The sequence below is a fragment of the Suillus bovinus genome, assembly GCF_016758785.1.
Source record: "Suillus bovinus strain UH-Sbo-P2 chromosome Unknown EDB93scaffold_107, whole genome shotgun sequence".
NCBI lineage: Eukaryota > Fungi > Basidiomycota > Agaricomycetes > Boletales > Suillaceae > Suillus > Suillus bovinus.
In genome coordinates, this window is record NW_024542163.1 from 25811 (window position 1) to 39715 (window position 13905).

General features: G+C 47.9%; 3 protein-coding genes across 3 annotated transcripts; 2 read left to right on the top strand and 1 right to left on the bottom strand.

Moving 5' to 3' along the window:
- The first annotated feature begins 2114 nt into the window (after window positions 1-2114).
- On the top strand, window positions 2115-4350 carry EDB93DRAFT_82798 (purine and uridine phosphorylase). The gene is made up of 10 exons (XM_041457627.1): window positions 2115-2519; window positions 2585-2635; window positions 2689-2759; window positions 2810-3030; window positions 3088-3229; window positions 3283-3312; window positions 3365-3447; window positions 3504-3603; window positions 3666-3995; window positions 4052-4350. The coding sequence occupies exons 2-10, from the start codon at window positions 2611-2613 to the stop codon at window positions 4121-4123; spliced, it is 1074 nt and encodes a 357-aa protein (XP_041302024.1). The 5' UTR covers window positions 2115-2519; window positions 2585-2610; the 3' UTR covers window positions 4124-4350.
- EDB93DRAFT_82985 (uncharacterized protein) lies at window positions 4300-6736 on the bottom strand. Its single transcript, XM_041457631.1, has 2 exons — window positions 4540-6736; window positions 4300-4471 (listed from the first exon to the last, which is right to left on the bottom strand). Exon 1 carries the CDS (start codon window positions 6602-6604, stop codon window positions 4577-4579), a length of 2028 nt encoding a protein of 675 aa, XP_041302025.1. The 5' UTR covers window positions 6605-6736; the 3' UTR covers window positions 4300-4471; window positions 4540-4576.
- A 1910-nt stretch (window positions 6737-8646) lies between these two features.
- On the top strand, window positions 8647-13271 carry EDB93DRAFT_1180400 (glycoside hydrolase family 31 protein). The gene is made up of 22 exons (XM_041450640.1): window positions 8647-8843; window positions 8905-8975; window positions 9033-9272; window positions 9323-9458; window positions 9509-9803; window positions 9856-10010; window positions 10065-10148; window positions 10197-10394; window positions 10449-10522; window positions 10573-10673; window positions 10724-10742; window positions 10795-10847; window positions 10905-10933; window positions 10983-11046; window positions 11107-11243; window positions 11290-11364; window positions 11421-11590; window positions 11641-11843; window positions 11893-12001; window positions 12051-12226; window positions 12279-12444; window positions 12498-13271. Exons 3-22 carry the CDS (start codon window positions 9041-9043, stop codon window positions 13010-13012), a joined length of 2991 nt encoding a protein of 996 aa, XP_041302026.1. The 5' UTR covers window positions 8647-8843; window positions 8905-8975; window positions 9033-9040; the 3' UTR covers window positions 13013-13271.
- Window positions 13272-13905: the final 634 nt, after the last annotated feature.

The window sequence follows — 13905 nt, forward strand, 5'->3', positions numbered from 1 at the left end:
GCTTGGCAGACGACCCGGTGATCGCCCTCAGTCACCGTGTCAGCCCAAGTGGGGACAAGGCGATGTCGCAAGAAGGCGTATACACAATGTCGTACCTTTTCTTTTTCGAAAGTACTCCAGCACGATGACACGCAGTCTGTCCCACAACTTTACCGAAAGGAGATTGCCCTCCTTCGTCTCTCGTGGCACCATTGCGGGATATGAAACACGGTACAGAGTTAGCTGAATTATTTGTGCAAATTGTCGGGTAGCTGTATTCCGGCGTTATCCCTGCCTCATGCCAACTTGTCATCGAAGATTGCACCTAGTCGCAGCCACTCCCGACGACGATATATTTTCTGACGGAGAGCGGCGAAAAGCCTGTCAACTCCGTGGTACTTCGATGATTATGGTACAGCACAAACAACCTCGGAGACCGTAAGACAACGCCACCGATTGCGGCATCAAAGAACGAACTAAGTAGTCAACTAATATGAGGAACGTCGTCGCTCCACGTAGTTCCCCCGGCATCAGTTTCGCAAAGGATAGAGTTCATGTCGAGACAGCTTCCTGCCGGAAAAAGCAGGCTGGCATAAGATGCAGGCGCTAGAAGGTCTGGGCTTGAAAGTTGCGGGATCAAAGCTCCGATCCACGTAATTGTCTTGACGATGATATCACGAAAGCGTGTCAAAAGCAAGAAAAAAAAAGGGAACGGTGCAGAATAAGCAAAGGGACAACAAGGTTTTAAAGTATGAAACACTAATCGGAGGCGCGGGTCATGATTGTTCCCTTGGTAGTTCGTTGTTCTCCACGCAGGGGAAAGGGTCGAATATCTCCTTACAAAGGCACAGAACGTTCTGTCCAGAGTCGGGCTGGCATGTCAGAACTCACGACTTTGATGTTAGAGGTGTGGGCGCACAAACGACCAGCAACATACCGATTCGACGTTCGAATGATATCTTTTGAAGTTGAGACGTTCCAGGGTCACCATCATGGGCTCCTCCGGCGCCTGAAAAAAGAGGTTTTGAATCACAATTTGATTCATTGAATATCAGTTCATTTCTTCAGTTTATTTGCCGTTTTGAACAATCAGCGATTGGAAATAAACTGTCAGAGTTATTCAGTGGCAGTTTTCAGCATCTGTTGGCAACACGTCGTAGTAAGCTGAGTCTGATTATGTGCCGAGGCGCCGAAGTGCAAACATTAGGCAAAAACATACTAGTATCGAATGAGTGACCAATGGAACGAAGACGGACAGCAGAAGCTCTTACCCGTCATGGGACCCTCTGTCATGCCAACTCCCCATTTTTCTAATCAGCTCTTTGCACCACATGTATGTCATATCTTGTAAGAACATAGAATGGAGTTAGAGCATAAAATTTCTTGCGACAGTACTAAGCGAAAGGGTTCCGCAGAGGCTTGCCTTGCAGTCCTGACATAGCCACCATCCTCTATGCCTATACGGCTGGGAAAATCCCACTCATCCATCGCATCGGACAACTGCTGACGTTGCGCAGGACTAGACCATGTCAAAAATCGAGAACGAAGGCGGGAAAATGCCATACATAGACGCACGGTGTAAATATATACAGTCACTTCAGCGATCGCCACAATAAACGTTGTTTTAAGCATATTTTCGAAACGTCGCAAGTCATAATATATCTAACGGGGCACTGGGGTCGACCGTCAGTCGCACACGGATAGAAAGTGATAAAATCGTGCAAACGTCAAAAGGTCCTGCGGACCATACCACAAAGTGTTATGCAAGCAGGAACTTTAAGTATACGAGAGAGAAAAACTTAATACAGCCAGACTTTGAATGTCCTGTGACTCCTGTCTGACAAGACATTAATAAGGATGTCAAAGGAATCTTCAGGCTTTTCCTGGTTATATCATCTCCTCGTTTACCGTACCTACCACTGCATCTGTCTTTTCGGCGGCGGTCCAAGGCAACCGATACAAGTGGAATAGCGATGAGCTGATCCCCATAGTCTTGCCTCAGCGAAGAGCACAACTAGTGCGAGAGTTCCTGAAAGCTTTGTCATGGGTTGTTCCGTTGGTACTGACGTAGTAGGCGCTGGCGTTCCTTCGCGGCAAAATATCGGCAAGTCGTTCGGCAGAGCATGCAAGCCTACTTGACAGTTTGAATTATTTCGAAAAAATAATCTGGCGAAATAAACTGTTGTCGAGGGGTGGTATTATATCAATATATGTCACGGTCTACCGTTGAACCAGCTCATCCGGGCTGTACATTCTTGGGTGATTTCCAATATGCTTGCTGTGTCACGACTTGCACCCACAGGTTCGGATGCGCCACTTATTGCTGTGAATCGTAAAGCTTGGAATTCGCGCCCGATGCCAGACGGACAACCAAGTGGGGTCGAATCAGTAACTATAGTGCCACATTTTAGCCAGTGCATCTTACTTGGTGTTTTGCACTCAGGGTAACCTACTCGCGATGAGGATAGCTCCATTATTTCAGTAGATTTCAGTGGTTCCGTGTGTCGCCACTAATTTCGTATTACGAACATCACCATCACGTGAGGTGATTCAGACTAGTACTAGTAGAGTCAGACTCATCGGTTACTTATTCGGTCGCCAACAGTTGATCAGTGCTCACCACTTGCAATTATGAAGGATCGAATACAGAATGCAAGTGAGTAAACCTCAATTGGTTTCCCTGAGAAATTGACGCAAGCGTCCATTCAGATTTTCCCAAGACAGTAGACGGTCGAGTGTACCACTTGGGTATACGAGCAGGAGAGGTAGCTAACAGAATTGTAAGTCAGAGGCGCTTCCCGCTTCTTCCAGCAGCTCATAAGTGTATGAGATTACTGTTGGGTCCACTTCGCGAGCAGAGAGTATCGCGAAGATGCTAGACGCCTCCCCAAAAATATTTTCCCTGTACTCCGAACGCGGTTTCCTTACCATCACAGGTTGCTACAAGAGTGTACCAATTTCCATAGTATGCATAGGTATGGGCGCACCTAATGCAGATTTTTTTATCCGCGAAGTCAGAGAATGCCTGTGTGGGGACATGCTCATAATAAGGTCGGAACGGACTTATCAATCACGCTGAAATATCGGACTAACGGACTGTATCGGAAGGCTGGGGTCATGCGGTTGCTTGACTGACCTTCCCGTAGGATCGCTTGTCCTGCCAGCATCGAGCGTCGCTTGTACCCGAAATGTGGACTTCGATTTTACTTCCGGCGATCCTTGGGAGGTTCCATACAGGTTGAGCAAACCCGTTCGCATCATCGTTGCTCCTTTCAAATCCGTTCACTCACGGAACGTAACCAGGTTTCAGCAGACCCAGACCTTCATAGAGCCGTAAGTCGGACAAAGAACTACTTTATGAAGCCATCGCTCATTCCCAAGGTAGTTGCGTGATGCCCTCGAAGTAACCCGGCCGCTTTCACTCAAAAATCTTGTAGTTTCGAATGCTGTAAATGCATCGACCGACAGGTAGATTTCAATTTACATATTCTGACCGCATTGCATCATGCTGATATGAAAAAAAGTTTCTACTCATCTCAGGGGAGACAGACGTCCTTTCAAGATCACAATGCTTCTCTGATCGATCACCTCAAAGCCGCTGTATCTGGTCTAACAACGCTAGAGGTACGTGTTTCTTCACCGAAATCATGGAACTTGTCTTCAATAGACGGGGACTTCCCCCTTAGATGGAAACGTTTTGGATATTCCATCTTGCGGTCAGCTGGCGTGGAGTTAAACAGTCTAGTTCGGCTGTTGTTCTGCCACTAGATACGGTTCCAGCCGTACCAGTATTCCCGGGAATACCCAGTATGAGATCAGAGAAAGTGGAAGTGCACCTTCCCAGTCTCGATGGAAATACTTCTTCCAGACCGGTGATTAGGGCTGCGGCCGCCCAAATGGTATTTGCTTCACGAAGCTCTCAAGCCTTTATCGGTCCAGACGAGGTGAACGAACTCGAAAAATGGAGTGGCAGAGGCGTGCTCGAAGCCCTCACCAAATTCGATATAGCCCCTGAAGTACGTATATCGATCTTTGTGTGGCTTGCAATGCTCAGATTCGAGTTCCTTGATAGAGACTGCACCCTGTTACTGGAAGTGTATGGGAACCAATAGAACCTTCCCGCCCGTTGAAGGCATTGTTGTAACAATCCAGCTCCGAATAGTCTTTGATGCCACAGGGATGTGCACCGCTTGCACACTGCCAGATCATACCAAACAAGGAGACCCATTTGCTGGCTAAACCCCACAGCCTGCGCTATTGCGGGGTTTGTTGAGGATGTCATACCCGTTTTCAGTACCTACTCCACGATGAGCCCACAGGGCATGTTGCACTATCGTCACTTGGCAAAAAAAACAGGCTTGCATATGTCCTCCGAGTTACCAAAATAGCTTGGCAAAACTTGCGGCAAACATCATATGTAGCCTCAAGATTGGCATGCGGAGCTTGGAGCTACTTTAAAGGATACATTGCTAGAAGGGTTATTATCTGAGTTCTGTGACAATTTCCGTAATGATGGTCCGGGTGAGTGAATGCATCGAAAATCAAACATGAGGGACCTACAGGTTCGATTTCATCACCGTGCTTCGTGGAAACATTATCACCGACATACAACAACTGTGGCATAGTCATCCAGCATCGATGCTTCGTCCTCAGTGATCTGGGGACAATCATCGACATGGACGCAGGTCATGCGAGCAGGGCGCAAAGCATCCTCGATAGGAATCAACGTCGATTGCGCTCCATGAGAGTTTTGCATTGTGTGTAGCTTCACGGGAGAAGACAGGGCTCCCTGTGAAGACGCCACGCGCGGTTTTTTCAAGGGTCGTATCTTACGGCCTAAGACCGTGGAGACAACGCTAGGTACGTCCTTTTGAGCCTTCATGAACACGTTGGGGCCTGCAGACTGTGCACGCGCGAATACAGTTGCAAATAAGCTTTGGAATCTGAAGTCGGAGCAGCTCCAGAGTGCTATCCTTTCTAACTTTGGACAGACTCTAACGCCATATCCACGAGTTGCTTTGCGTTCTGCATCCAATGCGTGACCATATGCTTCAGCAAGCGCGTCTAGCACGCCGTCCACACCAGTGCACGATATCAGTGTCAATGATACGAGGCACGGCATGTAACCAAGCATGAGCTTCCCGTGCCCGGCACAGACATCAAAGTGTGACAGCGTGAAATGCGTAAGGTGGGGGAGACGGGGATCGCGAAATATATAATCAAGGCGCGGGAGAGGATGCTTGTGGTTACAATTTGGCGGGCACTTTCCGGCATATGCAAACTCGAGTTGCTCAAGCACAGGGAAGAAGAACTGGCGCAGCGAAGAAATGAGGGAGTCGCCATCGTGGCAGCTGATGCACAGCTCCTTGAGCGCAGCCATGGATAGGACGCCTCCGAGGGGCTCTGCCTGGATGAATGAGTCTGATTCGTGCCAATGATTACCGCGAAGCGTGCTGACGTCGTTCCGCTTCGTTAGGGAGTTGGCGATTAGAATTTCCCATCGTTCCAATGCAGGCATGCCGAAGAAAGACATGAAGGTATACACGTCGCGGGGGTTGGCAAACTTCCATGTGAGGCTTTTGAGTTTATGCAGTTCAAGGGGGGCCACGACGATGAATCGATTGTCGGCCGTCTGTCCTTCGCTGGGTTCCTCGAGAACAACATCACGAAGCGGCGTGGTTTCCATAAGAACTAGATCTTGAAGCTCTGGAGTAAAACTTAGGAAACGGTGTATATGGGACATTCGTAGGATGTACTGAGGAGCACGGTGGTGGGATCTTCGTTGAGGGTAGGAGAGCTCGAGAGTTTGCACAGATCGTAAGAAAGATGGCGAAATGACGCGTGGTGGTAGTTGTTGAAGACGGAGGTATGTGAGGACGCTTGGTGTGTCGGGGAGACTCTGTCCGTCCAGTTGATCCAGTTCGAGTAGTGGTGTGCCTGCAAAACATGGGGCAAAGCTTGCGAAGGACAGATCCAAGGAGCGTAAAGAGTTTAATTCGTGAAAGTTATCTATGAGTAGTTCGACAATGAGTCGCATACTCGCAGAGGATGTGCACTCGAAGGTGATAGAGCGCATACGAGGGAGGTGAAAGCTCAACGTCTGAAGTAGACATTCAGACGCTAGCCGCTCGTCCTCGGCGGCGTCATGATCATCGATATGGTACGGTGGGGGAGAAAATGTGAGGTCGATCAGACTAGAACCTGAGCGATTTATGAACGCGCATACTGGAGACGTGGACCACTTCCTGCTCCTGAAAGAAACGCGCGACCACAGTATAGAAGTGGCGAGTGCGAGTTTACGCCATTTCCGGCATGTGTGTGATATGATGATGGGCGATGGATTGTACGCGAGACCTGCTAAGGTGTCTGAGTCGTTGTCCTCCGTTACAGAGACAAAGATTTGGATCAGTAACTCTGAAGGCAGCCAGTTGATTGGACTTTTCTGACTCTCTAGCTCCGTTATTTGAGATGCGAGTGCCACTTGCTCGGCCTTGACTGAGTCTCTGAGACGGGCCATGTCCTCCAAAATACGGACGAAGTCATCCTCACGACGTCGCAGGATAGCGATTTGAGCTTGCAAGACTTCGATCTCGTGGTCAATTGCAGCGCTGCTCTTCTTAGGCATGTCGAAAGAAAACAGAACTAGAATGATGAAGAAAGAGGGTTTGAGCCGTTCATTCACAGAATGAACAGACTTGTGCTTATATTACAGCTATCTGCAGAACGATAGGCCAGAATGTCAAAAATTCACTTGGCCACAATTTTGTTTATTGTTACATAAGACCAAACAGAGGCGCTCATATGCTAGCAAGTCATCATCATAGTGTTAGTGCGCGCACAGTGCGATTCTGACTCTAAGGTCTCGTCACTACTAGCATTTGTACCGCCCCGCGCAAGTCCCACAAGTCGGGTTGACGTACGACTTACAAAATAGTGTTGCCGCCAAGGCGAATCGAATCGAGATGGTAAACGGAGTAACTATTAGTACTGGCAAACACACTGTATCATAATCACTGTCCCTTGCATTCTGGAGCAACTCGTGAGTCAAGCTCGCAAAGATTCTTAGCAGTGATTAGCTCGTCGACTGCTCTGGGAGTCACAGGACCAGATATTGTATGGCCTCGCTCGTCGACCGCCCGGGCCAGTTCCTCTGTAAAATTGAGGCGATAAACTTCAGCACTTGTAGTGCTCCGAGGGTGGCCAGAGGCCCGGAGATAAGTTGCTTCATCGTGGAGTGAAGGTCTCCTTGCTAGATGAAATAAGGGCTCGGAAGGCATAAATGAACTTGACATTCATAGCGATGTGGAATACAAAGATACGTTCTTTTTGCTAACATGATGCCCGTTAATCCTATGAAATTGCAGACCGAAATATATCACACACCTCCCAGCAACAAATAATATCGATTGTGCGTTCAGCTGCTTCAAATAGTATTGATACTACCTGTCTTCATAACGAGAAAACTCGCACTTGGCACCTCTCTGTCCTATTCATTGTGCAGACGGAACCCGCAGCACTAGTAATGTGAGAAGCAGGAGTTGGTGCACCTGGTGAAATGTTCCAGAGGATTCGCTTGGAGTTTGAAATGGAGATGGCGGTGCTGTAGCAAGAATACGAGTGTAAGAGTGGTCCAGGACTGAGATCCTGCTGCAACGACATGGGGTCATTGACAGGGGATTACGATGTATGGATACATGATTGTAAATTGCAACTGGATGTGAATCGGAGTTTCGAGTTTGGTCGTTTCCGAACCGAATTCACATCTCGCCTCGACGAGTGTCAACAGTACTATCAATACAAAAGTAGCTTAGCACTTGCTTAGCGCCTCGCTCAATACGCCAAGTGAATATTATATCGCTGTAAGCTCGGTGTACCAAACAAACATCCTTGGCGTGAGCTGTGGGACCCTGGCGCTCCAGTGACTCCAGATATCCTAGTCGTGCACATTCGATACAGAGTTGCTTATCGTTTCAAAGCAGTCAAATCAGAATTCGAGAAATGCCTGAGAGTTTGAATCTGATCACAGTACTAAGGCCGCAGGAACAGCCGAGTCACTGATGGGCGCAGATGATCTCGGCTGACGACCCATAGAAGATGGAATTATTTGTAGAACACTAGACCAACCGGTTTGTACCACGAATTTCTGGATATGCCGCAACGTCTTTATGGTTCGGGAGAAAACTCGTTGTTTATTAGCCAGGTGCTAATTAGCGAGATATTAGCAAGCTAATAACACGCTAATAATTCGTCCCAGAAAATACCATGCTAATAATGCTAATAATTCCTGGTGGCTACCTATGCGTCATATATCAGAGGTACAACGTCGATCAGGTCAGGAATGAGGCTGAGACTGACGATGTCGATAACGAGTGGCCGGGAGTATGGGAATGAGACGCTGGCTAATTGGCTAAGGTTGTTAGCTATTTTTCGCCTGCTAAAAACAACATCACGTGACCGCTAATAAGTGGCTAATAATCCGCTAGTTAATAACTCCCCAAGAACCACCTGGCTAAAAAGCAGGCTAATAATTCGTTGAATAATTTTATCCCGAACCCTAAACGTCTTACCATAGGACCGCATGTTGAGCTGTGATATTACTGTAAGGGGCTAATTGAGTAATATGAGTACAACGGAATTGCCGTCACACTTTAGGATAAACTCCATCAATGATCATCCTCAAAAAAATGTACCAACGCCTAAAATCACAGCCTGAGGCTCGACCTCGAGTTCTCCACAATCGCCTCGGTGTAGCCCCGGGTATCTACCCGCCATCATTGGTGGCCAGTATCCACTCAATTTCCGCTCAGACTCATTCAGGCCGAAAGTGATGTGACTCCCGTTCCAACGGATCCGGGACTACACAGGTTAGGCCGACTTACATACATACTCTAGACAACTGACAAAGTGATGTGATCTGTTTCCAAGTGTGGTAATAGTCAGCACTGAGCCGGGTCGTTCTTGATGCTGACACGAGGACTGGTCATATCGTAGAGTCCGTACGTCACTGTTCTAATTCTTCTCTTTCTCTCTCACCGGTGATCACATGGGGCCAGGGGAGAGGATGTTGGGTTTCAAATATAAATACAACCCGTCAGATCATGATGAAATTCATCATCGGCCACAGTACTATCGTTCTCTCAGGCTCGCTGTCATGTTCTCCTTGCTATTAGGTGTCCTGTACATCCTAGCGCCTACAGTCTGCGGAGAGGTTTCTCAGCGTGCTACGCTGGGAAACAAGCTCGTTTCCAATGGTACCGGATCGCCTTACTCTATGAATGTCACACATTGTCCAGGTAAGAAGTTCAAATTTTGTGGAGTTGCCACCGATAATGGCAGGTTTCAGGATATACTCTGGGGTCACTTCACGAGTCTAACATCGGTCTCACTGCTCAGCTCACACTCGCGGGACCAGCATGCAATGCTTTTGGACGAGATATCTCAGAACTTACAATCCAAGTCACTTATCAATCACAGTCTACGTACATTGTTTCCCGAGTCTCTTAGGTATAGCGCTGATGGTCGGTTTTAGTCTCCATGTCAAGATTTATGATACGGCAAACCAACAATTCACAATCCCCGAGTCGGTAATCGAACGGCCTGCTGCACCAACGACATCCTACGCAAGTAAATCCGATCTTATATTCAACTTTGATGCAGCGCCTTTTGCATTTTGGATCACGAGACGCTCAGACCCAGGCGCAATGCCATTGTTCGACACGAGAACCTCATCGCTGCCACCGACTCCTATTCCACCGTTCAATACATCTGACCCAAGCACAGCATTTGATGGCTTCCCTCTTGTATTTGAAGATCAATATCTCCAGGTATGCATCCGTCATTTTCGCTGAACCTGCGAATATGACGTACAGTTATCAGGTTACTTCCGCTCTGCCGTATGGCACCAACATCTACGGATTAGGCGAGGTAATTGCTAGTAGTGGATTTAGACGCGACATCGGGACGCATGGGGGTGTGGGCACTATTCAGACGCATTGGGCTCGCGATGTTGCAGATCCCGTTGATCAAAACATGTAGGTCACATGATTAGAAATAATACTCACGTGATGATCCATGATCGTGTTTAGGTACGGCTCCCATCCAATATACGTCGAACATCGGTACAATACGACTACCGGAAAGGCCTCTTCTTCTGGTGTTCTTCTGCTTAGGTATTTAACCACAACTGCATTTCTCTATCTGCTAATAACATTCATTAGTTCCGCAGGTTCAGACATCTTCCTGCAGACGCCCCCAAAATCTAAAGTGTCATTAATCGAGTACCGCCTGATTGGTGGTATTATGGACTTCTACTTCTTCTCTGGTCCCTCGGATGCGGAAGTAATTGCACAGTACGGTTCAGTCATCGGGTACCCTATGTGGCAACCAGCGTGGGGCTTTGGGTTTCACCTTTGCAGGTGATGTTCTCTGTACTATGATCGATATAGAATAGACTCACTCAAGTCATACAGATGGGGATACCACAATGTTAGCAATGACAGAGAAAACGTTGCGCAGATGCGCGCGGCGGGCATCCCCTTAGAAGGTCTGCCCCATTTTGGACATTCGTTGCTCGTGATCCTTACTTCGCGCTAGTTCAATGGAACGATATCGACTTGTACCACGCTTATCGCGACTTCACTACTGACCCAGTAAACTTCCCTGGGGACGAACTTCGCGCGTTCATTCGAGAATTGGTGAGCGTCTCTCCACATAAATTCTCCCAGTTCTCTCACTCCAGTGAAAGGCCTCGAATAATCAACATTGTGAATGCGCCTATATTATTTCTCGCCCAGTTTTGATTTAACTTGTTATCAGATATCCCCATTACGGATGCAGGTATCGCTGTTACAGTAAATTCAACTGACATCGTAAGCTCGTTGACATGCTATCAAGTTCGTATGATTCCTGACCGCATCGTAATTTAGTATGATCCTTTCACACGGGGTGTTGAAAAGTCAGTTATTTGCGCTTGGTAACAGGTTAAGGCGCTAATCCCAATGCAGAGATGTGTGGATCAAAAATCCAGATGGGTCTCTCTACCTTGGTCAAGTCTGGCCTGGATACACCGTACGTCACACATGACTTGTGAAGCACTTCATACTACTAACAATTAAGCTTGCTTTTTAGGTCTTCCCAGACTGGTTCAGTGAAAACATACTCTCTGTATGGACTGAGGCTCTCAAAAACTGGACTCAAATGGGTGTCGAATTTTCTGGTATTTGGCTCGACATGAATGAACCAAGTTCATTCTGCAGTGACTCTTGGTAAGGCGAGCTTGTGTGTTCTTGTGTGAAGCTGACTGGTGAGAAGCGGGACCGGTGCGAACTACTCTGCCCTCACTCCCATGAGTATGGCTGGCACGGTCGTCACCGGATACCCTGAATGGTAAAGAAACTACTTTGAACTGAAGTGCTGAATATCACTCATGATGATCGATGAAGCTACAATGAGACGAAATGGGGACCTAGTGGGAACATGACCATCAACGGCACCTCTACAAATTCATGTCAAGCAAGCTCAACTTCCACGACCATGGTTGAAAAACGTGGCATCGGCGCTGGTGGCGAGAAAGGCACCAATCTTAACAGCCCGCCATATGCTATCCATAATGGTAAGATTCATTGGTCGTATACCGTGTCTTTGATGCGACTCGGAATAAAGCTATCGGACCCCTTTACCGCAACACCCTGGCGACGAATGCGACCCACTCCGGCGGATATGCAGAGCTCGACGTGCACAATATGTTTGGATTGATGGAGGAAAAGACGACGCACCTTGCGATTCAATCTGTCATCCCTGGAAAGCGTCCGTTCTTGATCAGCAGATCAACCTTCCCATCTGCCGGGAAATGGACTGGTCATTGGGTATTTGGAATCTATTTGATGGAATAGGACGGGATGTTGACGCCTCTAGCTTGGTGATAACTACAGCAAGTGGCAGTATCTGTACCTCAACATCCAGGGCGTTCTGCAATTCCAAATCTACCAAATTCCGATGGTTGGCGCTGACACTTGTGGATTCAGTAGGTATTTGCAGAACGTCAAATGGTTTCAGGTTAACGAATGACGCAGATGGTAACACCGACGAGGAGTTGTGCAACCGTTGGATGCAGCTCTCGGCATTCGTTCCCTTCTACAGGAACCATAATACTTATGGTGCCCTTCCTCAAGAACCTTATCGCTGGGCAAGCGTAGCAAACGCATCCCGCATCGCCATCGCTGCTAGATACTCTTTACTGCCGTACTGGGTAAGTGCGTCCTTTTTCGATTGTTCATGAGGTTGACAGTAGACATACAAAGTACACGCTTTTTGCCAATTCCTCCATGGCTGGTCTTCCGCCTGTCAGGGCGTTGTTTTACGAGTTCCCTGATGAACCTGAGCTTTTCACGGTGGACAGGCAATGGCTCGTTGGAAGTGATATTCTCGTGACTCCAGTACTGACTCCAGGAGCTACGACCGTTGACGGTAACAGTCTAAATTTTACCAACGACATCCCTACTTAACATACTACATCACAGGTATCTTCCCAGGCCGCGGTAGCGTAATCTGGCGTGACTGGTACACGCACGCCGCCGTGAACGCTTCGTCTGGAAGAAACACAACACTAAATGCTCCCATCAGTCACATCAACGTCCACATCCGGGACAACTCTGCTCTGTTGTTGCATCAAGAGCCTGGGTACACCATTTATGAGACTCGCGAAGGCCCCTATTCGCTGCTCGTGTCTCTCAACGCAGCAGGCAAAGCATTCGGCACTGCATACGTGGACGATGGGATCAGTTTCCCGCCTGGACCGAGTCGGAGCCTCACATTCCAGGCTGCAGAACGCACACTGAAGATTGAGAGCCAGGGAAAATATACGATTCAGCAGAAGTTGGAGACTGTCACGGTGCTTGGTGTACAGAAGCCTACCCAGGTCTCGTTGCAGGGATCGCCGTTCAAAGGGTGGACTTACAAGGAGGCTACTGAAGAGCTAGTGATGACGAATACCTCTGTCAACCTTAATGGGCAGGTGACTTTGGTATGGAAGTAGTTTTTCTAGGGTGTATTACTGCGCTATTGGACAAGATCGCGCAGTGCGTGATCGAAGTCACAGAGGCATCAAGCTGGCTGGACGACTTCGCTCACTCACGGTTTGCGTTTTCTAGTCAAGTGTATCAAATATTTCTTCATTCAATTCGCTCAAGCGGCATTGAGATTGGCCCAACAGCGATCATAATGACTAACTCAGCGAGTCGCTAGAAATTAAGCCATGGACGACAACTTCAATACGAAGGCAGAAACAAGACTCACTCCAGTGCGAGTATGAATTACCTTCAACAAAGCGCAATTGTATCAGCAAAAGTGGTATGTACTGTGTACAGTCCTTTCAAAAGAAGCGCTGTGCTACGCGATGCTAGAAGTCACTTCCCTCGGCAGTGAATTTCCTGATATTGAGCGCTACGAAGAGATGGTTTTAGAGGGTTCAGTAATTCATGCAGGAGAACTCGCATCATGATATATCATTTAGCCCCAAAAAATTACCTTGTGTAATTATTTCAGAGCATTGTCGAGTTTGCTTGTCCGTATACCCTACGACCTCAGTAACGACGTATGGGCCACAGTTGAGTACGCTCCCGCAGGTTCTATCTGCTAAATCGATCAGGATCATGCCCATGTATATATGCAGGATATAAAAGAGGCTGGTGGTTATCCTATAGTGTTCCCACATCCTCAGAATTATCATTCGAGATCCACCTCAGAAGATTCCATATCACCTCGCACAAAAAATGCGTTTCTCCTTCCTCGCCGTCGTAGTTATGTTAACAGCATCTCTGTCTGTCAGTGCCTCACGCTGCGACGGAAGAGTGTGCTGGGCAACTGAAAACTGCTGCAAAGGCTCTTTTTGTAGCGAGTATGAGCAGATCGCTGTGCAGCCAGGATTCA